Source organism: Platalea leucorodia (genome assembly GCF_965183815.1).
Source record: "Platalea leucorodia genome assembly, chromosome: 3".
NCBI lineage: Eukaryota > Metazoa > Chordata > Aves > Pelecaniformes > Threskiornithidae > Platalea > Platalea leucorodia.
The window spans coordinates 76579973-76605855 of record NC_138825.1 but is presented as its reverse complement, the minus strand read 5'-3'; the positions used below and the strand labels follow the sequence as shown (position 1 = coordinate 76605855).

The 25883-nt window shown below is 38.9% G+C and overlaps 1 protein-coding gene across 2 annotated transcripts in view; it reads right to left on the bottom strand.

The window, feature by feature from the left end:
• The window catches only part of CDK19 (cyclin dependent kinase 19), a 134445-nt gene that overhangs the window by 32708 nt on the left and 75854 nt on the right, over nt 1-25883 (bottom strand). For both annotated transcript variants that reach the window (XM_082306396.1, XM_082306395.1), the window contains 2 exons: nt 5256-5313; nt 3753-3884 (listed from right to left, as the gene is read on the bottom strand). In XM_082306396.1, coding sequence (XP_082162522.1) covers nt 3753-3884; nt 5256-5313 — 190 coding nt within the window. The remainder of the gene's footprint in view (nt 1-3752; nt 3885-5255; nt 5314-25883) is intronic.

The window sequence follows — 25883 nt, the reverse complement described above, 5'->3', positions numbered from 1 at the left end:
CTTTTCTCTTCAGTCACATGCTCCTCTAATCCTTCTGTCAGCCTACAAACCTCATCTTGCAACTTTCCTTATTTTCATTTCTGTGTTTTTTACTTTGCTGCCCAAACTGTTTTGAGTGCCCTCAGCACTGACGCTGCACACCAGGTACTACGTGATCCATTCACACCTCTCCTTGGGATTCACTGGTGTGGGTCTGGTACAAGAAATAACCGCCTCAGAAATAATAAACTACTAGCAAAACCAGATCTGTCTGAAGCAGCATCATCCTCTAAAGTTTCATAGGGACTCCTTGTCTGTGTTTTACTACAGACTACAGATCCCTCAGGGCAAGAACCACGTAATTTATGACATAATTAAAAAACCAACGGCATTATACTAATTCATTCTTCAAAGAGATATCCTGAGATAATGGTACATATCACTCACCTAAATCTGCAAACAATATGCTATCTATCAAAAATAGGTAACTGTCAGTTAAGGTAACTTCCCAGTACCATGCACGCAGGTCACTAAGTGATTCTGGTCCACTCACATCCATGTTTCACAAAATCAACATGGTCAGGGCAGTTTAAGCATCTAATTACAGGCGTTATAAGGTAATGCTGTTGGTATTTTCTTTAAACACTTCTAGTAACTGTTTTCAGCCACTGCAGGGTGCAGACTTTAGAAGTTAGCATCCCAGTTTGCATGGTGGCAGCCTGCTTCAGACAACACAGGATTGTGCCACAACCACGGCGGGGGCACTACAAGGCTCCATCCCCAGCACCCACTGGAGATGGTACCCCGGGAAATCAGAGGCCTCAACCGAGTCAGAGCTCCAGAGGGAGGGTGCTGCCACCCAGGACTCAGGCTGCAGGGTGACACTGGCCTCACAGTGGGAGATACACTCTGGTTGGGGCACTGAGTCCCCAGCAAAAGGAGCTGTGGGAGGAGGTGAACAGGCTCCGTAGCATCATGGAGAATAAACAGGACACGAACAGGGTCACCTCAGGGACCTTGCAAAGCTTTCTGGAGGATGTTGGGGTAAATTTCTTCATACAGATACTACACGTGTCATCTTTCTGATCTGCTACTCAGGAAGGAGGAAGAACTGGCTGGCGATATGATAATCAATGGCAACCTTGGCTACAACAACCATGAAACAGTGGAGTAGTGAAGGCAAGTAGCAGAACACAGGCCCTGGGCTCCAGGAAAAAATGGCTGCATCATCAGGGTTGCGGATGGTGGTTAATGGTTTATACTCTAACCTGGAGGCTGATTACAAGTGAAGTACTACAGAGGCCTATGAGACCTATCCAACTTAGGGTCTTTACCAATGCCAAGGAAGAAGAGCTGGAACACCCCCCCCATCAAGTTGTGGATGAGGGAAAACTGGGGAAACAGTTGATACGCTTGAGGGTAGAGCTACCATGCAGAGGGAACTAGACAGGCAGGAGGAATGGGCCACAGGAAACTCATGGAATTCAATGAGGACAATTACAAAGCCCAGCACCCATGATGGACTAACCGCCTGCAATGGTTTGGGTTGGAGACTGGCTGGAGAACACCTCTGCAGAAAAGGATGTGGGGGTTCCAGTGGACATCAGGTGAAACATGAGCCAGCAGTGTACCCTGGTAGTGATGAAGACTAACAGCATCAATAGGATGTATTGGCTGTATCAACAGGAGCACAGCCAGCAGACTGAGAGAAGTGATTACCCCACTTTACTAAGCACTTGTTGGACCACATTTGGGCCACTCTGTGGACCTGAATACAAAACAGACTTCGATAACCTGGAGCAAGTTCAGTGGAGAGCCGCCAGGGTGGTCAGAGGCTGAAGATCTTGCTCTGGGAGAGGAGGCTGAGGGACACAGGCTTGTTGAGATTGAAGAGGAACCTATGAGCAGCCTCCCCAGTACCTATGGAGAGGTGACCGAGATGACAGAGCCAGGCTCTTTACAGTGGTATACAACAGGAGAATGAGATTACATGCGTAAACTGAAGTTCTGACTATGTATAAGGAAAAAGTTCTTCACTATGAGGATGATTTAGCACTGGAACAGGTCATTCAGAGGGGGTGTGGAATCTTTGTTCTAAGCAGTTTTCAAGACCTGGCTAGACAAATCCCTCAGCATCCCGGTCTGAATTCAGAGTGGACCCCGCTTTGAACAGAAGGATGGACGAGAGACCTCTCAAGGTCCCTTTCAACCTGACTGAATCTATCTGCAATTAGTATTTTACTTTGGACCAGGAGTTTGCTTTTGAAATGCATCAGATTGTCCACACCTATGACACTTCAGCTTGTGCTGCAGAGTTCTCTCAGAGTACACAAAATAAATTCCTTTGGGATGAAATTAAACCAAAAAGCATGCATCAGCCACTAATGAGCAGTAGGCCATTGGACCAGGCCAAGGAGAGCCCAAAGTACTCCCCTTTCTCCAAAACACGTATAATGTGGATGCTAGGTACTCAGTACCGTTTTGCTTTATGGATGCACTTCTATTGTGCCACACTACTTGCTAATGTAGATATTGTCATCTGAAGAGTTATGTTTTTCCATTTCAGCAGATGAAAAGGAATGCTAGCATATAAACCCCGACTTTTTGATGCTGACAAACTTTGTCCAGGGATAGAAATGCATGTTGCCTGCCTGCAAGACCGAACGTATACATTCTCACTAAAGCTATGCAAAAGTCTTTTTGCCCTTCTTAACAGTTCCTGAACATTCAAGGCAAGATCAAAAAACAAAGCAGTGTTTTGCCCAGCTCAGGTCCTCCTGCACTGGAGGATTCCAAATGGGAGAGAAGAGCAATAAAGAAATGTGAAGTGTAAGTCCACATCACAGTCAGGTGACAGTTCATTCATTTTTTTAAAACTTTTGCTGTATATGATAGCTTGATAAACAGGAGTTATTTGAAAAAGCCAGACTGTAAGACTTAATTAAAAGTGTTGGTCCTCCCAACTGAACATCCAACAGAGATGCTAGTATTACATGGTGTTTTGTAACTCTTTGAAGAAAGGCCCACATAGCATCCCTGAAAACTTCTATAACAGGAAAATGCCTGCAACTCCCAAGAAAGCCACCTCTGTACACATAGGAATGATTTAACCCCATTAACAGAGGGACACCGTTTCCTTTGCGGTTCTCTTCAATATATAACCTAATCACGCAGACAGGATATCTTCTGTGCATCTCTGTTTTTATTCTCTGAACAGCTAGGCACCAAGGCTGATTGTGCTTACGGAATTTACTAAGGGGAAAGGAAGACAAGAGCCTGGCCACCAGCATTTCCTGAATATGGAGCTTCGTATGTCATCAGGAGTGAATGATCTGCAGATTGTGCACAGCCCAGGAGACTGCTCTTCTCCTTATCAAGCCACACGCTTCACAGAAGCATCTGGACATGAAGCACCCTAGAAGAACACCACTTTAACAGCCATAGCTCTTTCCCTTTTGAAGGTTTACAAGATTACAAAATTTGAGCCCATATTAAAAAAAAAAACCACACATAAACCAATGCAAAGAATATTTTTATTTTAAAAACAAACAACACATTTAAAATGTCTAACATTAACCTTAACTCATACTGAAAAATAAAAGCACAGTCCTCAGGAAGTTTCAATCTGGATTAATCTTTTATGGATTGGATCATATTCCATCTGCTGCTACTTCAGGAAAAAAACTAGCTGGTCAGTTGATCACCATATCTACTATAAGGCTACCCTCCTTTACAAAACTTAAAGGTAAACCTCTTTCTTACACAGAACTTACCAATGGCCTTTGTGTAATGTCTGGCTCCAAGTAACAGCTCTGGAGCTCTGTACCAGAATGTCACCACAACTGGATCCAAGTCTGCCAATGGCTTCAAAGGTGAGTTGAACAATCTTGCAAACCCCATATCAGCTGGTGGGGGGCGGGGGGGGGGAGAAAAGAAAAGAACATTCTCACAAATCAAAGCTTCTAAGAAAGTTTCTAAGAAAGCAACAAGTTACTCATAACAATACTGGGCCAAATTTATCTAAGGCTAAATTCCATTTACTTCACTTAGAAGACTATGAAGGATGACGTTTGATTTTTAAGTGTTTTCATCATGGTATTGTAAAACTACATAACACAGATGCCTGTTTATTTAAATAGAACTGTAACAGAAACCTGGTTAATTAAAGTCAATAGTAGTAGGTCTCTAATGTACATTTTCTCTTTTATTTTTATATATTTTTACAAAATTGTAAGCCCTTGTGACTGCTATATATTTACCCAAAATGCAAAACCAAAACAACTGCAGTGTAGATTGTTTAGATTACACTATTTTTCAAAGTATACCACCTACTTGATTTGCAAGAATGAACTCCAGAATCAGAAAAGTTTTTAACTCGGAATTAATGAAATCAGTGAGTGTACACTGTTACAGAAGTGTATGTTAAATGTAAGCATTCATTTTATATAACTCAAAAATTCTCTCTAGAAACAACCTTATAAGTAACATTAAGAAATGCTAGATGGGAAAGTACAAAATTTGGGTGTATATTCAAAACCACACATTTTAATCCAAGTCTGAAAGTTACCTTTTACACAACTTCACCTAAATCTTTCTGCTTCCAAAGTTATGAAATGCCAAATATCGTTTTCTTGCAGTTACCCATACTAATACAAGCATATGAATCAAAAATGGTTAGCTGAACATTTTCAAATACAACAAAAGTCGATGAATAGAGAAGAGGTTCCAGTATATTACTTCCTTCTTGATGATTGCCACATGCTTTATTAAAAAAAAATTTCTATCTACATGACTTATGATCTGCACAGGTAATTAGATTTTGGATAAAGACCATCACAGTTACATATTTCCCACCTTGACGCCAAACAGCCTTTGGCAGAGCAAACCTTTGGACCTCTAAAAACATGTGCATTGATGTTGTTTATACAAAAATAATTAAGAACAAATACAATTTATAAGTAACAATGTTATACTAACTAATCATAGTAGAAGTCAAAAGAACCCTGGCCGTAGCCATTGTTCCATGTGCTTATTACTTTCGTGTTTCTTACAGATGCTTTTATCTCGCCAGGTGTCCTTGGCAAGCTTTGTAAATGTCTAATAATATGTTTGGAATCTCTTAAGCTTGTAAACTCAGTGAATGAGATTTAAAATTGAACTAGATGTTGTGCATACATACACTCAAATAATAAGGATTTGTTTCTATCTTACACTAGAAGATGCAATTTTTTAAGTAATTCCTTAGCTGTGCAATGAAATTTTCTCAAGATGTTTACCTATTTTGACTCTTCCTCTTTCGGGACCTTCACCCATTACCAGAATGTTTGCTGGTTTCTGGGAAAAAAAAAAGCAGAATATTTAGTCAACCAGCCTTTGATGATTATCTTCAAGAATAATAAAAATATGTACATTTATTTTATAATTAAAACATTTCTACAAATACCCTTACAAGTCTAAAATTACCATACCTTTATGTTTTGCTGACATTTAGCTTTTATCCCTAGTTACCAATTTCACAATTAGAAAAACAGTAAAGTACTTTGACATTTCACGGTAAGAAATGCAATCTTTAATTAAATTTGCATTGCCACTTTTACCAGAATGATCACGTTCATTGGCGAGATTTTCTTCTGCAGGAAAATTTTGTACCAGGCTATCATTTATGCTACACATCAGTAATCTGGCAAGAACTACTTTTGCTAGTATAACTTACTGAAAATTATGCCAAATCTTGGTATGCAAATGCACAGATGAGAGTTGCTTTTGTTATCATCATATATAACTACATTTTTGGAGCTGTGCTTGTTTTTAGTGCATGAATGATAAAAATCACATTGGCAAAAGCATTTTTCCCACAAAGTAAGTTGATTTCATGCTATGAGAATTCATTTAAAACAGGAGTACACACAGACAGTTACATCCACAAGCTTTTGACAGCGTAGACAGCAGCTTTACAAGTAGAACAAAACCTTTATGGGCATTTTACGCAAACTGCAGTTGTTTGTAACCAGCCGCTTGTGAACACCATATAAAATCTGCACATGACATCACAGCAATTGTTCTGCAATTAGGTTCTAGGTTCCCTCAGACATCAATAGTCATTCCTTGGAAGCTTTTCCCCTATTGTGCTAACAGCTGTAAAGAAGTAAACAAGATTGAAAACATTGAGTGATTTGAATGAAAAGATGCATAACAAAGTTTTAAAGCAGAATTTTTGGAAGGTTCATCCGAACGTTAATTATATTTAAAATCCCTAATGCCTGAAGAGATCTGCTCGAGCAGGATTTGTTCAAGAATCTGAAAGAGCTGTCCAGAAAGCCAACATCAGAATCTCATTTAATTTCTCAGTTCCTAACAGTTGGCACTATTTACCTGAAATAAGACACTCAAACTAGGGTTACTAATTTGGCTCAGAAATTGCAAATACAGAGCTTTTTTGGAAAAAAACAAAACAAAACAAAACCGCACACACATACAAAAAAACCCCAAACAAAAAACAACAAACAAACAAAATCACTACTTCACCTATTCTCTCTCCCTCCCCCCAGGAAGCTGTTCTCCCTGCCCACCTCACCCCCAGGGCTAGACATTGCTTCTTCCCTGGCTCCAGCCACAGCCTCTCTTTCCAACCCTGCTCTAGATGCCACTGCCCCTTTTACTCCTCCTTTTTTAATCTCAGGATAATTCTCAACACCATCCCTGACTTCTCATTCCCCAACGTATTTTTGGAACCCTTCAAGAGGGAATATGCACCCCCTTCTTGGAGAATGCAATAGCTATTTTAATTGATCTTGAGTAAATGCTCACCAGCAAATCTAGAAAAGATAAAGGTGATGCTTTCTCTCGGTTAATATTTAATGATAATGAAATCAACACTTCAAGGCAACTGGTCAAACTCTGGTTTTACATTTATGTATTACCCTGAATTGAATATTCTGGAGAACAGAACAATCCCATTCTGCATATTCAGAAACCAGGCAGCAAGGGGAGCATGCAAGTTCACGCTACACTTTAGCTCCGTTAGAAATCACATAGCTAAAATTGTCCCAACCAAGACAGTAAAATTCCAGTTTCCTTGTCGAAATTTCTCCCTCAAATCCTGCCTAGCAACCTTGGTTGAGAGTTGAGTATGAATCAAAACCACTTCAACAGACCTTTACATTCAGGATTAGATTTTAGGTGCTATAAAATGCATTTATTTGTCACATGAACAAAGCTGATAAAAATGTAGTTATTGCACTGATTTCTAGGTTAGTTTTTTTCTATACAAGAATTATGTTGTACGAGATAAACTGTATAACACCAGGAGATGTACTAAGATAAAATTTAAAATCTAAGCAGATACAACAGGATTCTTAAAACAAAACATCTCGTAAGATTCATATTTTACTTGTAATATTACAAGATTCTTCAAGTAACAATTTTTTCATAGAAAAAAGTACTATTTTATCTGCTGACATAAACCACAATATTCACAGAATAGTTCAGGTTGGAAAGGAGCTCTGGAGATCATCAAGTCCAACCCCCCTGCTCAAAGCAGGGTCAACTACAGTAGATTGCTCAGGCCTGAGTCCAGCTGGGTTTTAAACATGTCCAGGGATGGAGACTCCACAGCCTCTCTGTGAAACCTCTTCTAGTGTTTGACCACCCTCACAGTAAAAAAAGGTTTCTTCGTCCATTTAATTTATGCCCATTGTCTCTTGTCCTGTCACTGGACAGCACTGAGAAGAGTCTGGCTCAGTTTTCTTTACTCCCGCTTATCAGATATGTATACACATTGGCAAGATCCCCCCTGAGCCTTCTCTTCTTGAGGCTGAACAGTCCTAGCTCCCTCAGCCTCAGAAAGACACCCCAAACCCCTAAGCAACTTAGTGGCCCTACACTTGTCCATTTATGTATTTGCAAGCCAGAATGTTTTGAAAAGATGTTGTTCCATTTAAAATTTAAGTCTGTGCTAATATTTAATCCACTGAGGATCAGAACACTGCTTGGGCAGCCAGCAGAGAAGCACACTGATTTATAAACTTACCAGATTGCATATCCATTAGCTCTTGTGAATCTCTCTGAGAGAGTCATGGGGGTTAGAGAGAGGGAAAACAGAGAAGGAATAAAGTGTGAGACAATTGAAAACTTCGTCTTATTTCCAAAAGAGCAAGTGCTTCTCCTGAGGCACCACCACCAATGTGGAGACGACAGGCATATTGTGGATGGCATCCTGATGCCTGCAGACCACTGTCTCAACAACAGCTTGCATTGTGGCAGCTTCCTGCGAGGTGAGAAGTCTTCATTCAAACTTGTTCCTTAAGTCAGAAGGAAAACACACCTGAACTTGCTTATTTCCCACACAAGCAAAATACTGCTTCGTTATCACCTACTAAAAAAAATAGGACTTTCCCAGTTCCTCTTGCTTATCAGCGCTGTTCTGGTTAGGAAAGCATTTTCAACTGTATGTATGCTGAACCAGTCAAAGAGTAACACTAACCTGATAGGACCCATCTTTCTGAGACGAGACAAATGATATCCAGCTCCTGTGCCCATGAATTTTTATTTAATAAAAATAAACAGCTTCAGAGGAGCTTGAAACATAGGTCATGTGTTTTGTGGTTGGTTGATATAATAATGGCTTAGACACTGTAAAGTAAAACTGCTCACCTTCCCAGGGTCTTCATGATACACAAGCCACGCTGAGAGCAACCCAACCCTCACAGAGCAAGGGTGCTTCCTCGGGGCCTTGGCTAAGTGAGCGGCACCAAGGCAGAGTAGCAGAACTTCAGGTGCTCAGATATGGAGGAAAGGCTTTGGGTTATTTCAGAGGGATTAATTTGGCATCAGAGATCCTCAGGAAAGTAGGTAATGAACGTTTCCACCATGAGGTAAGTGAGAGGACTGCTAAAGGGAATGCAAACAACTTCTGCTTTTTGGAGAAGGGAGAACGTGTTAGTCTAATCTCTGGATATGTAGGATTTTAAGTATCAAAACATTTTACTCTGAGATAGTCACTTCATAGTCTATGATAGAATTACAGTCTAATATAATATAGTTACTGGACAGCTGCAAAAATCAGATTAAAAAGTGGGAATCAGAGAAATTAAAGAGCCCCGTACCTCATGTATGTTCAGGCTACATGCAAGTTATAAGCACCAGCCTAGTTCCTGAAACAAATCTTACTGCTGTCCATGTGATGAAGAAAACAGGGTTTTAGGTGGAAGAAAACATGAAGGCCCAAGCAGCTAAGAGACCAAAACCTGACACATACTTAGAGTAAATCATGTCTCTTTCTGAGAGGAGAGAATTTTATTCAAGGAAGTTTGAGAAGCCCTGCTTAAAATTATTAGCTAACTCCTTAGTAAAGAGTGAGGTAACTCAACAAGGACTACATTTCTGAGCCAGTTACATCCCATTTAATACCCTCTCTATTTTCCTCAAACTCTCCCCTTGCTGAGAGCACAAAACACCAGCTGGGAAGCAAAGCGATGCTGCTGCGCCTCCACCTATCTAGTTGCTATAGAAACAACAGAAACAGTAAGAGTTAGGAGTCTCACACTGAAGATCAGCTATAAAAATGAACAGAGAAATCCCTGCTGAGAAATGCAGTTGAGATTTGACAGTCGAAAGAATACTTGCAAAAAGAGCAAGGTCAACAGCAACAAACCACTGGAGCAAAAACCTGAAATATCTGCAAAAAGGGATGTAGATGGCAATAATTTAATGGGTTCTTTACAAGTAATAAGCATGGACGACATATTTACTTTTCTACATTGGTGGGAGAGTGGGAATAAAGCAATTAACAGATCTTGGTGGGAGAGAAATGAAAGTGTTGGGCTAACAAGTATGTTTTCATAAATAAGTATCATGAATGGGACTCACATGGACATCCATGTTATCTTAATCAATATGCTTCCTATTTAAATATTTAGGCAGTAGATCAGAACAAAGGTTGAAAGAAAAGAAACCATCTATGGTTTTGAAAGAGCGTAACACGTCAAAACAGGAACAACAGCCTAACAATAGATGGCAATACTTTATTTTTAATGGTTATTGTTGTTATCTCCTCAAGTGCAGCAGTGACACAATTCTTAAGAGAGTTGGTGCAAAATTACATTCCTGTGAGAAAACGTCCATAGGGACGTACCACTTTCCATACACCATTCTTTATTGTTTATATCCAAACAAATGTGTTTCCCTTTTGGAATGTATCACTGGACAAAGAATAATCTGGAATTAAGAGGCTTCTATTGTAAAAGATATTGCAAGTCTTTTAGATAAAAGCTCTCCCCACAATTAAAGAAACTGGCTTGTGATGAGGTCTTTTCAAGTCCCAATTATTTAAAAAAGCAATTGTAAACAGCACAGTGTTGATACATAGATGCGCTTTCAATTCACAAGCCAAAACCAAGAGCAGTGGTGATTTGGTCTTAGCTTTTAGCACGCCGCTCCACAAATGTCAAAGGTCCTAAAGGAGATGACAGTGTTCCACTCCGCGGGCACTGCTCAGAAGACCACCGAGCCTTTAAGTTCAAAATTAAGAGGGAGCTGCAGATTGTTCACAGAAATTTGCAAATGAAGCTTTTGCTCTTCTCATCCGCAAGGAAATGTAGGCACTTTCCTGCCTTAAGTCAATGCTATTCCAACCCAGACGTTGTTTTCAGGTCAATATACTGGCATACTGGTACTAATGCTTTTGATAACAATTGATCTAATTAATCCAGGATTTAAAAAAGAAATGGTTCTAAAAAGATTTTATTATGCACTGCAAACCTCCAAATGATTATCACTTCCATTTGCATTACTTCCATATACTGAAAACCGTATAGAAAATTCATTATCATCACTTCCCTCTCCTTTTTTAGAAAACCATTTTGTCAACATTTTTCTGATACTGAAGCACTAGACAAAACTATACCATATAGAGTAAAATATCTTCACATCTGCTTCTCTTTACAAGCCTTACATACTGTGCACTCATATTAGTCACTGCTCTCATTACACAGAATCACTTTCAACTTGGTTTTTTCAGCTGTTATCCTTAACTTTACAAAAAAAACCTGTTTCATTATTTTTTTTGCCTAGATTTCTAAATCCATACAATTTTCTTCTACTGTTTCTCTACTCTGTTAAAATGATTGACCTTGCAAAGCAATATAATTCACAAGTCTCACCAATATATTTATCATTTAATTCAAATCAATAATGCTTCTACAGATATTACCAAACTGAGCAAGGCCAAAAATAAAGCTGATTACTACAGCACATGATCTAAAAAGACAGTAAAATCACAAGGTATGCAAAATGCTTTTAAATATGCATCATTCAAATGAAATAAAAACTTGTTTAAATCTAGAAAGGAGGAAAAAAAAAAACCCAAAAAAAACAAAACAGAGGCAGACACATTAAGTAAATACACGGCAACACAGGAAGCAGAGTACCACAGAAGGTTTTTATAGCTAAATTAAAAAATCAGTTCAAAAGTTTTTGCAATAAAGAATGAAAATACAAACAAATGCTGACACTTAAAATTTTACAGCTAAGTGTCACCAGATTGTTATCTTTAAATTCGAAAATGTACTTGATTATCATCAGATGAAAATGCTTTTGTTGTCACTGATGTTCAAATGTATTGTTGCATGTAGGAAACTAAATTTAATGCATATAAACATATTTATTAATAAGATAATAATATATACATGGTAACAATTATTTTTATCTCCACTCTTGCTTCGTATAAAAATAATTTTAAAATGAAACATATACAGAACTGATGAAGACATGGAAGTGTGTGCCACTCTGAGAGGAAAAAAAAAAATCTTTTGCATAATTCTGAGAGATGGAAACTGGATATTCCATCATAAACCATGGTGTCAGATTATGTTAGGGACTTATGTATTTCATAGCTGCTGAACTGATATGGTCAAAATAATCATTAATTCCAGATATCAGAAATTCTAATAGCAACCAGAAGTGTAGAATTCACCTCAAGCTCTGGAACTGATGGTAACTAGCTACAAATAGGAAGAAACCATACAGAAGATATCTGAAATATTTCTTTGGAATGCCTTAAATAAAGATTTTGGTTAAACACATTCCTTGCCTGTATCCGTTACATGTTGAGAGGGGAAACATACAGTTTTCATATCAAAGCTAGCTATCAAAGGAATCTTTTCATGTTTATACATTCTTATAAAACTCCTCTATGCACAGAAAGCAAAAGAAGGCAGAAATACTGAAGTATGCCTACAGTGCAACCATAGATCTGCACATATTAAAAAAAAAAAAAAAAAGTCCCTGAAATAAACATAAGACTATCTAGCCTACAACAACAGCAAAGATGTGACTATGCAGGTGTCATTACAGACTGATTTAAACAGCGCATGACTGTGGATACTCTTTGGAGAACAACTCTAAATCATACAATGCTTTGGGCTGGATGGGACCTCCTGAGGTCATCTGGTGCTCAAAACAGGGAGTTCACTCTCCTCAAAACAGTGCCAGCTTCAAAGACAGAACTGACTGTGAAGCTGCCTCAGGCTGCTCAGTGTCATAACCAAGGGAGCTGCAATCCTCCAAGGATGGACGTTCCTCAGCCTTTCTGGTGGGCAACCCCTTGCACTGTCTGACCACTCTCATGACGAAAAATTGTTTCCGATCACCTAATCAAAATGTCTCTTGGGGAAACATGTGTCTGTGCCCCTTCCTCCTTCCTCTGCATACCTCTTAAAATGGCTTCATCTTCTCTACAACCTCCCATTGGGCAGTGAAAGTCCACGCTGAAAACGTTGCATGCTGCTGAGTGCAGCGGCAATAAAGCTGACGCACGCAAAGCTATCTCTGTCACCCCGTTATAGTCCTATTGCACCTTTGGCTGAACAGTTACATAGCTATAAGTTTAACACTAGAAACACGTATTTGAGATGACAGAGTCAGCCTAGAAGTCCAGACTCTGGAACACACTACAGATGTATTTTACCATGGGAAAGACAGACCTTTTTTCCCCCCTCCCTTCATTTTAACCAAACCACATATAATCACATCTACATGAACTACCTATTATGTTCTATTCAAGTTGCTATGCCTTCAGTTACTCTCATATAGAACCATCCTTATGATAATGAAATCAGTGGTTGGGCAAAGTATTCATTTCTCTGTTGTACTTCATTTTTCACGGGTTGGGTGTTCTCTTGAGAGGTAATTAAGCATATACCTCAACTGACATTAATTCTTTAAACTCACTTCCCCCAGCCCTACCCAGGTACTCCCCCAAAATGGCCAAAACAGCCACGTTCCTTGTAAGAATGCTCTGATTCAAAATCAATTAGAAACAATGGTTTCTTAGGCAATTGCTAGAAAATATATTTAACTTATAAACTTGAGGTGTTCGATCGTTGCTGAAACAGGAAAAGACTATTCACCAAACTCTATTCCCTGGTTAATCAATGGATAATATAGTTGCAGTTAGGTCACTGGAAAATGGACTGCAAACACAAGGGGAATATGAAATAAGAGTAATCACAAGAGGAGAATATAATTCTGGGCTACATAAAAGTTCAGAAATGAAACAATCTTCCTTTCACACACCATTTCTTTCAGGCTTCTTATGGCTGACAGAGCATTAAATTACAGCAAGACAAAAATGAAAACTCCAGACAACTCTGGATGCCGGGCATTGCTTCTATTATAACAACCTTCACAATGTACTAGTGTACCAGTGGTTTCACCCCAATCAATGACAATGCAGTTCAAGTGAAAAAGAAAAGAATGAAAAAGAACCTCACATTAGGAGAATGCCAAAACATTTGACACAAATTAAATTTTATGTTGCTATGCAACGTTATCCAAAGCATTCTGCTGCTGCTAGTGCTGCAATAGCATATTTGAACTTAAAATGTTACATGCAACCTTGAGAAGGACAAAGAAGGGGGAAGATGGAAACAAAGGGAAAAATATGATCATAAATTATCAATGAAAAATAAAATGTCATAAAGCAAATGTTTAAATAATACACTGAATTCACATTGTCCCTGGGATTTTCAACACATTACAGCACACACTCCAGCAAAATTCCCATGAAGCTACTCAGCAACCATCTAGGGCCTTGTCTTTAGACCTTCTCCAGGCTCTTTGGGAGCACCAAGGAGAGCGTGGGACAAGACACATTGCTCAACCTCTGCTACCCCATTTCTGGGCAGTGCAGATGTGCAGGCCCATCGTGCTTGGGAACAGAAGAAAGACTCACCTCAGAAATAATTTGGAAGAATGTTCTGCTTTTTACTATATTACAAAGAGGAAATAGAGAAATAAATTTCACTCCATAAAAGCACAGTCAAACCCTTCCTCTGTTGGGGCTTCAAGAGACATCCTGAATGCCGCAAGATACTGCAGTCAAGCCAAGTCTATGCATCTCTGCCGTCAAGTCCTTATTAGATATTCTTCACACATGATCTTTACTCATAATAACTACCCAAAGGCAAATAAACTAAGATATTTTCACGTGTGAAACATTACAAACACTACCACTTTCTTCACCTTTTTAAAGGCAAAAGCTAAGAGACAGCAAGTCTGACAGAACACTAACATGAGAAAGCCTATGACTGTACTAACCTTGGGACTAGAATTTGAGAGGAAGGGGAAATGAGATGATGAGATTATCACCTGTTCCCACTGTTGGAACTCTTCGCTTATTTGCATTACTTTGTTTCTGTTACAGCAGCATGAAAATTAGATACCATAATTGCTATATCTGGTAATTCTTTCAGCTGCAGCACTAAATTCCACCATTGCCAAATCCTGGTATTTGTTTTATACGATATTCTGACTACTCCTGGTTTAGTAGGGTTATTAAGACAGGAGGATTAAGCCTCTATCCAATCAAAGGACAAAAGACTGAAAGTGAGACTGCTGACACTGTCATAAAACATTTTGTTAATTGCCTTTCACAAAGTATCTTCGGCAGTAAAACTCCAATACCTCCATTCCCCTGAGAGTCTGATAGAGTCAAAGAATTAACAAAGCTTTTCTGACTGCAATAAATAATATAGTACCAAACGAATAGATATAAATGTAACTCATTTTCATTACAAACCAGCTTCTGCTTGGATAGCTTAGATTGACTGAATTAGGTTGAAATATTAAAAGTCCTTTAATGGAAATTTCGAAGGAGGAAAAGAATAAGAAAAAGGTAGCATGGTTATCTAGAGAGGTTACTTCCACGTTGAGTGGGTCTTAAGAGTCCCTTTTTGCCTGCACATGGACACGGGGAATATAGCTTAGGGGACTCAGAACTACGGAATACATTTCTTTTATTATTATTTTAGGGTATAAACTTTTGGTAAGATTTAGAAAACAATAAATACATTAAGTTTTACAGGATTTTAACAATCAAAGGTTTATGGCTAATAATGTTGCATATTTATTATATTAATAATTAGCTCTCTTAATCAGCTCCTGTCACCTTATTACATACATTATTTTGCAGCATTAAAATACATTATTTATCTACTTTTCATGTATGCTCTTTTCCTATGCCTATAATCTCAAGGGGAAAAAAAAAAAGATGAGGACCCATCTCTCCTCCCCATTACTTTCATGCTGAGTCTAAAGACTAAAAAAATCTAATCCTTATATGATCAATTGAAATGTCTGTTATACTATAGCATCAACTTCTGTGTGGAAATAATTTACAACATAACCCCAATCTTTCTATAATCCTTCTTGGAGTATCTTCTTGAAGCAAGCTCTTGGCTTCCAGTATTTGCAGGGATAAGTTACATGTCGCTTTCTCACCGTGGTTTGTCCAGCAGATCAGCGTTCAGGCTTCAGGAAGAAATTTCATCACCCTAATACAAGCCTTGACACCTACAGCAATACTAATTGGGATTTAACAGTCCAGTGGACCATAAGGTCTCACATTCACCATCCAGTTACGACATTCTAGGCGACTTACTAATGTGTCAGTTGAGGCAGCACAGCCTCATATGGCTTGCAGTGGAAAAAAGCAACCATGGACCACAAAGTGAGCAGATGCGCAAAGTACCACTGCTCAGCTGATGCATTCATTACAAAGAAAGTTAAGCAAAACATACCCTTTAAAATCCATCCTACCAGAAACGCTTTCCCTAGTTTATCACCATCACTCTGTTCGCCCCAGGCCCCAGATGAAAATCTCTCTCCGTCTCTCAGTCAGTTCACGCTGAAGCTATTCCCTCACTCCTCAGTTTCCTGACTTTTGGGGGATCCTCAGGCCCATTCAGGCTCTGATTTTTAAGGAGCCAAGCACCAATGGCCAGGTTCTTTAGAAACAGTTATATTTCAAAAACAATCTTGTATCATAAAATTGGAGAAAACTGATTCTCACTGTTTCCCCTTGGAGGTTGTCCCAAGGTGTCTCCATCTGAACAAGCAGCTATGGAGTTTTAAAAGCAACCCGTAAATGTAGCATGCCTGGGGCATGCTACAACTGTGGTAACAAAAGCTCAATTTCATTTCCACTGTTATTCAGAAGCGCAATTGTTTCACAACATTAACCAGAGTTTATAGGAGAGCAGAATCCCCACATCATCTCAAGAGCTGTCCTGCATCACGCAGCCCACAGCTGCACCACCGTGCCCCTTAACGCTGGGCTCCCGGGTAGCTGGCGCGCTCTGCCCCTGCGCCAACAGCCCGCTCGTGTGCTCGAGCCGCTCCGTCGTGGCTGGGGCTGCACTGGTTCCTTTGGATCCAAAGGTGCTAATGAGATTTTTATGAGGCGGTGAACCTAACAGGAGACACAGCAAAACATTTTTGGATACGCTACCATACCAGTATTCAGTATTAGACTTCAGTATTACAAAGTTCATAAAAGCCCAACACGGTGTGATGATCCTCTTAAAACTTTTTAGGCTATTTTCATGTAGAAGAAAAAGTTAGGCAAAGGATGCGTTTAGAGATAGACTCATAAGTTATAGTATTTCTACTTGTTTTCTGAAGCCTGAAAGAGATTTATTCATTACCTGCCAGTTTTAGATACTCCCCCACACAAATGAGATTAAGAGATATTAAGTAGCACATCTGCATGTGTTTATGTTAATGACGACTTTATAACGTTTCTCAATACCAAGTGTTTTTAATGTATGCACTCTCCTTAAAATTTAGAAGAATACTGCACTCCCTTTCTGCTCATTTCACCAGTCAATGCTATGGAAAGGAGCCTAATACTCAGCTGGCATTTGAACTCTTATGGTATTCCTTCTGTAGTATAAGCTCCAGTCTTCACTGCAGCACAAGCCCAGTCTGACAATAAAGGTCTATACTGCCTAGATCTGACTGAAGAATTGAAGACTTAATGCTTAAACCAACACTAATTCAGAATTATCAGCATCTCAGAACAATCTGAAACCTTCTGATCAAGACAATTCTTCAGATAAATTAAAGGTCATATGTGCTTAAGCAGATTTTCCACCAACTCAAAATAATTTTCTAACAGGCCAGGCTGGAACAAGCATAAACCATTTGAATCCAGAATGTATTTTCATTAACCACCATAAACAACTGAAAGTTACAGATCCTGCATATTGCTATTCCAAACATGAGCGAACACTGCCTACGCAACAACCCAATTCAAGTATTTTATTGTTTATTTATGCAACCCTTCTTGTACACAAAGGGCAGAATGGGTAAAGTACTGAACAAATGGCTCTCCCTTTGGAAAGCTTGAGTCAGAGAGGCCAGTGCAGTAAGAGGGCACAGGAGCAAACGCAGAGCGCTGCACGTTGTGTAGGGAAGAAACAGCAACTGCGAAGACAGGGCTTGGGATTCTGGTGTCAAGGAGGGAGAGAATTGGAGAATGGTAACCAGAGAGGTTCTTTCAAGCAAAGACTGACCCATAAAACAACAGAGATGGCGGGAGCAAGGGACAGAGACCAAGGAAAGTGTCTGCAGCCAAAGGCATAGCTGGTGGAGGCTGGGAAAGGTATATGAGCAACGGGGAAAAAATTGGCTCAGAATAAAGAGATTGAAAACCTGAACTTGGTTCAAGAAAAGGAAAACTATTTAAAGTTGAGACTTAATACACCAATTAAAAAGTTATGGAGACCACAAATTATCTTTTAGGAGTCTCAAGCATTTATCCCTGTTACTTGGCTGCTGCATGTATAGTCAAAGATAGTTAAGCTTTCTTGTCTTGGAAAAGATAAATATTTTTGTTTCTCAGCTACCATAGTATTTACACAGCTTGATAAATATTGATTTTCAATTTTTTTTTTTTTAACATAGAACAGTTTCACTTTGTAGAATGGCATTTATAATTTGAATTTTAGTATCAACAGTCACAGCCTAAGACAAGCGGGAAGCAAAGGCTGTAAGTACTCTTATGTACCCTGCTGTCTTGGGCATGAGAAGTATTTTTCCCTACCCATAACTGCTTCTATGGTTTCCAGGTTTTCGCTCAGAAAAACATGATTTCCTTATCCAGAAGAGTCTTTCTTTCTGCAGAATACTTTGCAGCCGTTCATTTCAAACCAGCAGCTCCAAAATTTCAAAATAAAGATTCTGCAGATACCAAGGCAAATTATGCTGGACACAACTAAGGAAGATTCATAACTCCACACCACCATCACTTTACAGCTGTGAACACTGCTCCCTCCTTTCCATCTATGAATCTCTTACTAGCAACAAGATAAAGTTTGAGAGCAAAAATTTCACAAGAGTTTAGGCATCCTAATCCTGAACCTAAAAACCGTGGCCACAAAGAGCTCACATGGTACTTCGGTGCTAGTGGGAAATGCATCGACCCCTCATAGATTTGCTTGAATAACCAAAGGCAGTAGGCTTAGAGCTTCTCAATAACATAAACAAGGTGTGAGATCCCACTTAAAAAAATAGTTTATATATACATCCGTTACACAGTCATGGTTACATTCTTAGTATTTTCTACAGGCATTTTCACGTGCAGAGTAACACATTTGGAGTAGCCTTAGAAATTCGTGCAGCTAGAAGAACAAATTAGTTAGGCTAAGTGAAAGCGAGAGTTGTCAGCACCCCCACTAACATGCAGGTAACTGCCATGGGCACGCTGTTACCGTGTGGTATCTTGCAGTAAGCACTAAGCAGCTTGCTCCTTTTCATGAAGGAATAAAGGTATCTCCTATTTACCGCAGGATACCGCTGGTAAAAGTGTGCCCACAGGCAGGTAGAGCAGCTGAAGAGTTTCGAGTTCATATCCTCACTTGCACTCACAATAAAGTTGTCTCCATCGAGAAAACATGCTTATACTCCGACCTGCAAGTCTCAGATGAGGAGGTTCCTCAGTTTAGAGACTATGCATATGATAACTGAGCTGTAGCAGAGCAGTGGAGAAATCTCTCTAGATTAATAATGAGCTTATCCGTCTGCCCCGATTTCTTCCTGTGTTTACAAAGTCAACACAAGATTGAGGCAATGACATTTTGTCAAATTCATGATTATTCCATTAAGGCTTCCATAATATTTATGGCAGCTTTCCATCCCTCAGATTTAAAATAACCCAGGTAAGATAAAGAAGAGTGTTTGTATTGAGCATATTTGATATAGTGACTTGAAGTGTTCATAGAAATTACTACAGTTTATTAAAAGCTGCACGGTAGCTAGTAAAATGTTAATCTTCTTTCCTAAAATTGTGTTGATTTGTGAATGTAAACAGAAGAAAAAAAGATGTTGGAACAAGCAGTGAAGGCAACCAAGCCAGAATAATTTACACAAGAAGCAAGTAATTTCTTCATTTCCTTTCTTCAACAGCATACAAGAATTTTTTTAGGAAAATAAGTACATTAAATATATTTATTTTACAATATTTAGTGTAATGTACTGCTACAACATGGCATTTCAGATTCTAAAAGTTTGCTTCTGTAGTATATTGCTAGTATCTTCATTGTTATTTTACTACCTAATAAAAATGCATCAAAAGACAATTATGTTAACAGATGCTTTCATGAACAAATACATCAGGTATTAGTATTACTTGTCCTCATTAATGCAAACCAAAAAGCAGTTCTTGGCAGGAGAGGTGCTTAACAGGTGGTGCTTAACTATTTTAGGTGGCCAACTTAAGACAAGGTGTGGGAGTCTGATCGTTAACCACTTTTGAAGATTAGGCTCTTTCCAAATGACATATGCAGCACAAAACCAAAAAATCATTAAGTCATCTTAGAAAAATTTAACCGAACACTTTATCAGTTATTTACTTATTTATTTATTAACTTGTTCATGTCTCTGGAGTTATTTGCAACACTTTTATAATAGTTCTATAGTAAGCATCAAGACCCCTCTTATACACTGAATTGAAGTTGCTGTACTGTACCTAACACCCCGTGGGAGAGCTAATTAATTATTGCCTTGGAATGCCTACAGCCATTTTTCAGCACCAACTATTAAAAGGTTTTTCAATCAATCAGCAATCGAGGCTGATTCTGGACTGAAGCCTGTGGTTGAAGATTTTCAGACACATTTACAAACTTGCTGTGCAAAATAACTGCAAGTTCATTAATCATGATACGGGATCAGCTTGGCACATCCAAAAACCCTGTAGTCAGTCATACATATACTTCCAATAATATAAGTAACACAAACATTTCTGGAAATTTAATTTTTTTTTTGTTGATTGTTTTTTTTTATTTTTAAAGTGTATGCTGTTAAAAAAAAAAAAAAAAGCCTGCCAAACCCAAAATGGATAAAACCCCTTTTTTATTTTGTAAAGGATTTTCCCAATAATCTCCAAATGCTTTATAAGAATTAGACATAAACTAAGACATGTCAGAACTATAGATTGTAGTAGCTTAAACATACATGACCATGATCACACTATTCATTCTTAAAGCTACTAATGGAAGTTAAAAGCTAGAAGGTATAGGGAAAGAAGATTTGGCACATATAATTTTGAGTGGGGAAACACAGAAAAGCTGTTTTGGGAGGCAAAAGCCTTAAGAAAGCCAGTCTCAACACCTTTTCTGAGGCAGAACCACCACCGTAGGGACCGTTACTAACTTCAGAATCTAGAGACCCTTAGGTTTCAACAAGTCTATGAAGTTTTTTAATGAGTATGGTACTTTTAATGAGAACCTAAAATAAAGGAGGGTCCTCCACCTGGAATCAGTGCGCTTTCCCCCCCCTGTGTCAGTCAAGGTCTGAAACATAGCGTTCTACCTGTACCAGCCACTGCAGAGCTCAAAAGTTGCGAAGACTAAAGGGAGGAGCAATAATTAAGGTTGTGAAGATGAAGAAAGAGGAGTATTTCAGGAAAGTCAAAGCTGAGTCAAGGTTATATGAGTAATGTTAAAGAGGTGGCAAAAGGCAGATCGACAGATACGGGAATGTGGGCAGAGGAGCAGGAAGTTGGAAGCAAATGAAAGATTTGCGTCAAGAAAGAAAACAGAGAAGAAGAGTTGTGAAGAAGGCTCTACGTGCCGAAAACAAAATCTGAAATAGTTCAGAACTAATTATAATATTTTTCCATTCAACAATTATGCCCTTTTTAAAAATGAAAGACAACCTGCATAGACACGCAGTCGCTGTGAGATACCGCCAATCCCTGAGAAATGTTCTGTGATTCATGCCAAAAACATGAGCATATTAAAGTGTGGCAGGTCAAGCTGTCCTAATTTTTTTAATTTTTTTTTTTTTTTTAAATTAAACAACTCCAAACACATAGCACACTTTCAAAGAAAGACATGATTGTCCTCACTACAGCAAATTTGCCTCAATTTACTAGGAAAAATGTCTATGATTTTAGTGCTCAAGGTTTATGATTTACCTCACTGTTGATGTTGCCAAGAAGTCCTCGGACATTCTCACAAAACATCAAGTGCTTAAAATGCAAATAAACTCCCTGTGGGAATTTTTATTTTCTTTTTTCAAACTGCATAAATAGGCTAGGCGCTCAACTCCTGTTCCTCAAAGCCAGATTATGACTTTTGAAAAGCCTACTGTGCAACGAAATACCTTTGAGAAAACCCCTAGCTTTCAGAACATACCATCAGAGCACTTTCCACTCTGTTACTCTGTCCCATGTATGCTATGCCCATCAGCTGAAATTCTTTGCTACAGTTACAATATCCATTTTGAAAATAGTCATATTACAAACTTAGGACCAGGGTGGAAGTCTAGGGAAGCTTTATTAGAGGCAATAATAGCTCTAATACAGATTTAATGGCTGTAATGTCCCTACTATTAAAAATCCAAAAGCTATCAACTCATTCAACAACTTGAAATCTGATATTGATAAGATGAAAAGGGATACTGACACACTCCCCCACCCCCAGCCCAATTCTGAACACAATTTTTTTTTGAAGACTGAAGTGGTTCTTGCATACTAAAGACTAAGCTAGACATGCACTGTAGGTGGACTGTACCCAAAAGGTTGAATTGTTTTATAAGCTCAACATATGGGTCCCATCAGAAAAAAAAATACCATAAAGTCATTATTATATTGACATTTTAGTTACCAGCATTTTAATGAAATCATCCTCAGAAACAATGGAAGGCACTTGGAAATTAATGCAGTAGCTGTCCAGTTTTAATGATGGTACATTAGGCAATTTTATCTCACTCTCATTAAGGAGTGAGATATCAAAGGACTATGCATTTTCTGCAGGATAAAAACACGCAGGTGAGCAGTTACTACAGAGCAACTAACGCAGAGTAAATCCACACCCTAGACTGCCTTGCTGTAACTTGTTCATGTAGCCATACCCTCCGCTTTAGTTTAAGTTTTTCAACTAAATTAAATTAAAACTATCTAAATACTGAAGAAGGGTTCCAAGCCGTGTGCACCAAGAAAAACAGCTGTACGGTTTCAAACGTTACTGCCTCCAGCAGTCCACGCTGTCTCTCTGCTGGAGATAATCACCCAGACAGCAGACGGTTGCAGTGAACGGGCTGCTCTGCCGCAGCCCTTCAGCCCACTTTAGCACCTTGGCAGGAATAAATATACCTTTGCCAAGGGCAAAAGTTAGCACCAGGACCATGGGCTGGGACAGCCGCAGCGGAGAAGCACACTCACATCACTGACTGTGTGGTACCCAGCATTGCCTCCAGCGCAGCGGAGGGCTGGGCGGTCTGAGACAGCACCACCTCACACCACCACAGCTGAATTGAGGACAGCAAAGTTTTCAGACCGCTCAGAATAGCCACAAAGAAGTTTAACACAATTTAGTTAATCCGTTTCAACAGTTAATGCAGACTTTCCCGAGTGTTCCCATGTACACCACCCCAGAGAAAGAGAGAGATTAGCATCTAGTAGTTTTCCAACAAAGCAAAAAGGAAAGTTGTAAGTGAGCAGAACTGTGGGGATCAGAACTTCAGTAATCTACAGGTTATAAAGGGATATATATCCCTATAGACAGGGATAAAATCAGCATCAAAACTTCCACATTGCAGGAGGAGAAATAGCTTGAAAATAAGATAAACTAGAAAACAGCTCGATTTGTTCAACATTTTCTCAAACTTAACACACCACTTGCAATATACACTCAGGTATTTTTATGTTCCATAGAAAAGATGACTTTTAGGTCCCCTAAAAGGTTCACTGCTACTGCAAGGCCTTCCCATCCCTCTACAGAAGCTGGCACCAAAGCAGCAGCTCACCACCAGAGCAAGGAGACACACACAGAGAAATAAGCTTCCAAGCAAATCCTGTGCCCTAGCAAACAGCGGCAGGCAGCCAGCCACAGCATATGTATATGCTGACAGTAAAATTAGTAACAAGCTACTGCAAAATTATTATACTATCCAGATAACCAGAATTTCAAGCACACACATTACCCAAAACCTTGATGGCTCTGCAGTTCTCTTGGTTTTTAACTATCAAGAATTCAAATTAATATTTACTTGACAAGCAATCAGTTTTAGGGCTGAGACTGAAATTCACATCCTGAATTGCAAGAAGCAAAACCAACTTTAACATCCCATTTAAGAGACAATTTCAGCTGAGCTGGCAAACAGCTAATCATACTCGCAGTTCAACAGCCACAAAAATAATTTTCATTGCATTAGAAGTCAACATCAGCTTATTAAAATGTAACCTACTGGAGTTTGCACTTAATTCATAACTCTATCAATCATCATCCCCAACTGTTACATCCAAAGTAACTATAGGAAAGACAAACCAAAGTAAAAATGTATAACCATGTTTCATGGATTAAGGAAAAATGTAGAACAGAAGACATTTGTGAAAAAAAAGAAAAAAAACCAACACCACTCTTTGGCAACAATTACAACATAAGACAAAATGGCTTGAGTAGCTGAAATCCCCCATTCCAAGGGGAATTTCAGGAATGCAAAATATTGTCTACAGAATTATCTTCTTAGACATGAGTTATATTTGAGAACACCAGCCACTCAGAACATTATCATGCTAAGTTTGGGGATTTGGGCTCAATATTTAAGCTAGCAGAATAAGCAAGCGTAAACTCTTAGTACCACCTTACTTCATTTTTATTACTATTTTGTTTTTTGGGTGGGTTGGTTTTTTTTTTTAAACTCTTCAACAACAACAACTAAAAAACAGACGTGGTTAAATAGAAATAAAGTAAACTAATACAAAACTAACTAAAATTTATATTCAAAGTTTATTATACCAGTAGGAATCAAAGCATCACAGAGCGGGGCTAGCTTGGGGGTGGGAGGGAGGGGTTGTCTGAGAATGCAAAACCATAATCCCAATATAAAAACCATTTTTCAGATGCCATCAACTTGCTTAACTAGAATAAGAGAATTTCCACACTGTTTTTTACTACTTTACAAAGTAGCATAGTAAAGTTACTGAAGTCTTGGGGAAGTACTTCTACAAGCCACTGAAAGGAAACCAGAAGGTAAGGGTGAGTTGTGCTCTAACACCGAGGCTCTGAACAAAGTGGAATGGGGGTCTGTCAAAATGCCTGTCATATGTGCACATGGGCTTTAACTTCCAGAGGGCAGGAAAACAACAGAGAAGAGAAAGAACAGTTGAAAAAAAATCCCGTTAGCACAGAGGTTTGGTACACAAAGAACTCTATGCGTTTAAGACTGGCTACTTGCACTACGGCAAGCCTTTCTTGACTGGAAATCTTCGCTGCTTCACTGTTAGTAGGTGAAAGGGTATTATAAATGTTTTTACCAATGGTCCAGACATGCTGCAGGTTTGTTCCTGTATTTATTAAAATGGCTTGAAAACATGAAATTCAGAAAAAAAACAAGTGTAAGACTACCATAATCCTCCCTAAGGATGAATCTGAAGACCTAATGCTCAGTTTCTGGAGACGGCCACATAGTTGGCCACTTCACAGACTGTATAAAGGATTTCCTTCGTTTTCTTTAACTGACATAACTGTGATATTTGGTCTCACAGCTACAGTAAGGCCGTTGATTTCTGAAACATTAGCCAGAAAGCAGAAAGGATGAAGGCTGGAGAAGACAAAGAGGCCCTGAGATAAGCCATCAGTGAAACACAAGCTGATCAGTCATTTTCTGCAGCAGAGCCAGTTTCTTTGACTAGTTCACACATAACAAAACTGAGGAATAAACTAACATCCTTTGTTAGTCACTGCAGCTTCCTGGATCACTGATCAAAGATGCTTCATTTAAATGCAAGACAATCTGCAACGTTATTGCAACATCTTAGTAGAGCAGTAACAACTACAGTATGCTTGCAAATGAAGATAAATGCACAGGAGAAAGTGCAAGACGGCAAGCAACATGAAGAACAAATGCAGTGTTTTCATTTTTTCTTGAATATTATGTATTGTTACATTAGTTGTCTTCATTGATTTTAACATACTTCTTTAAAGCTTCATTAACTTCTATTACTGTAAATATGAACCTGTCAACAACATGGTGCCAACCTTCGTAGCCTTATTCAGCAGGGGCAATGAGTCCAAACAGAAATAATCCGATAGACACACTTGTAGCCAATCCCATTATTCCAA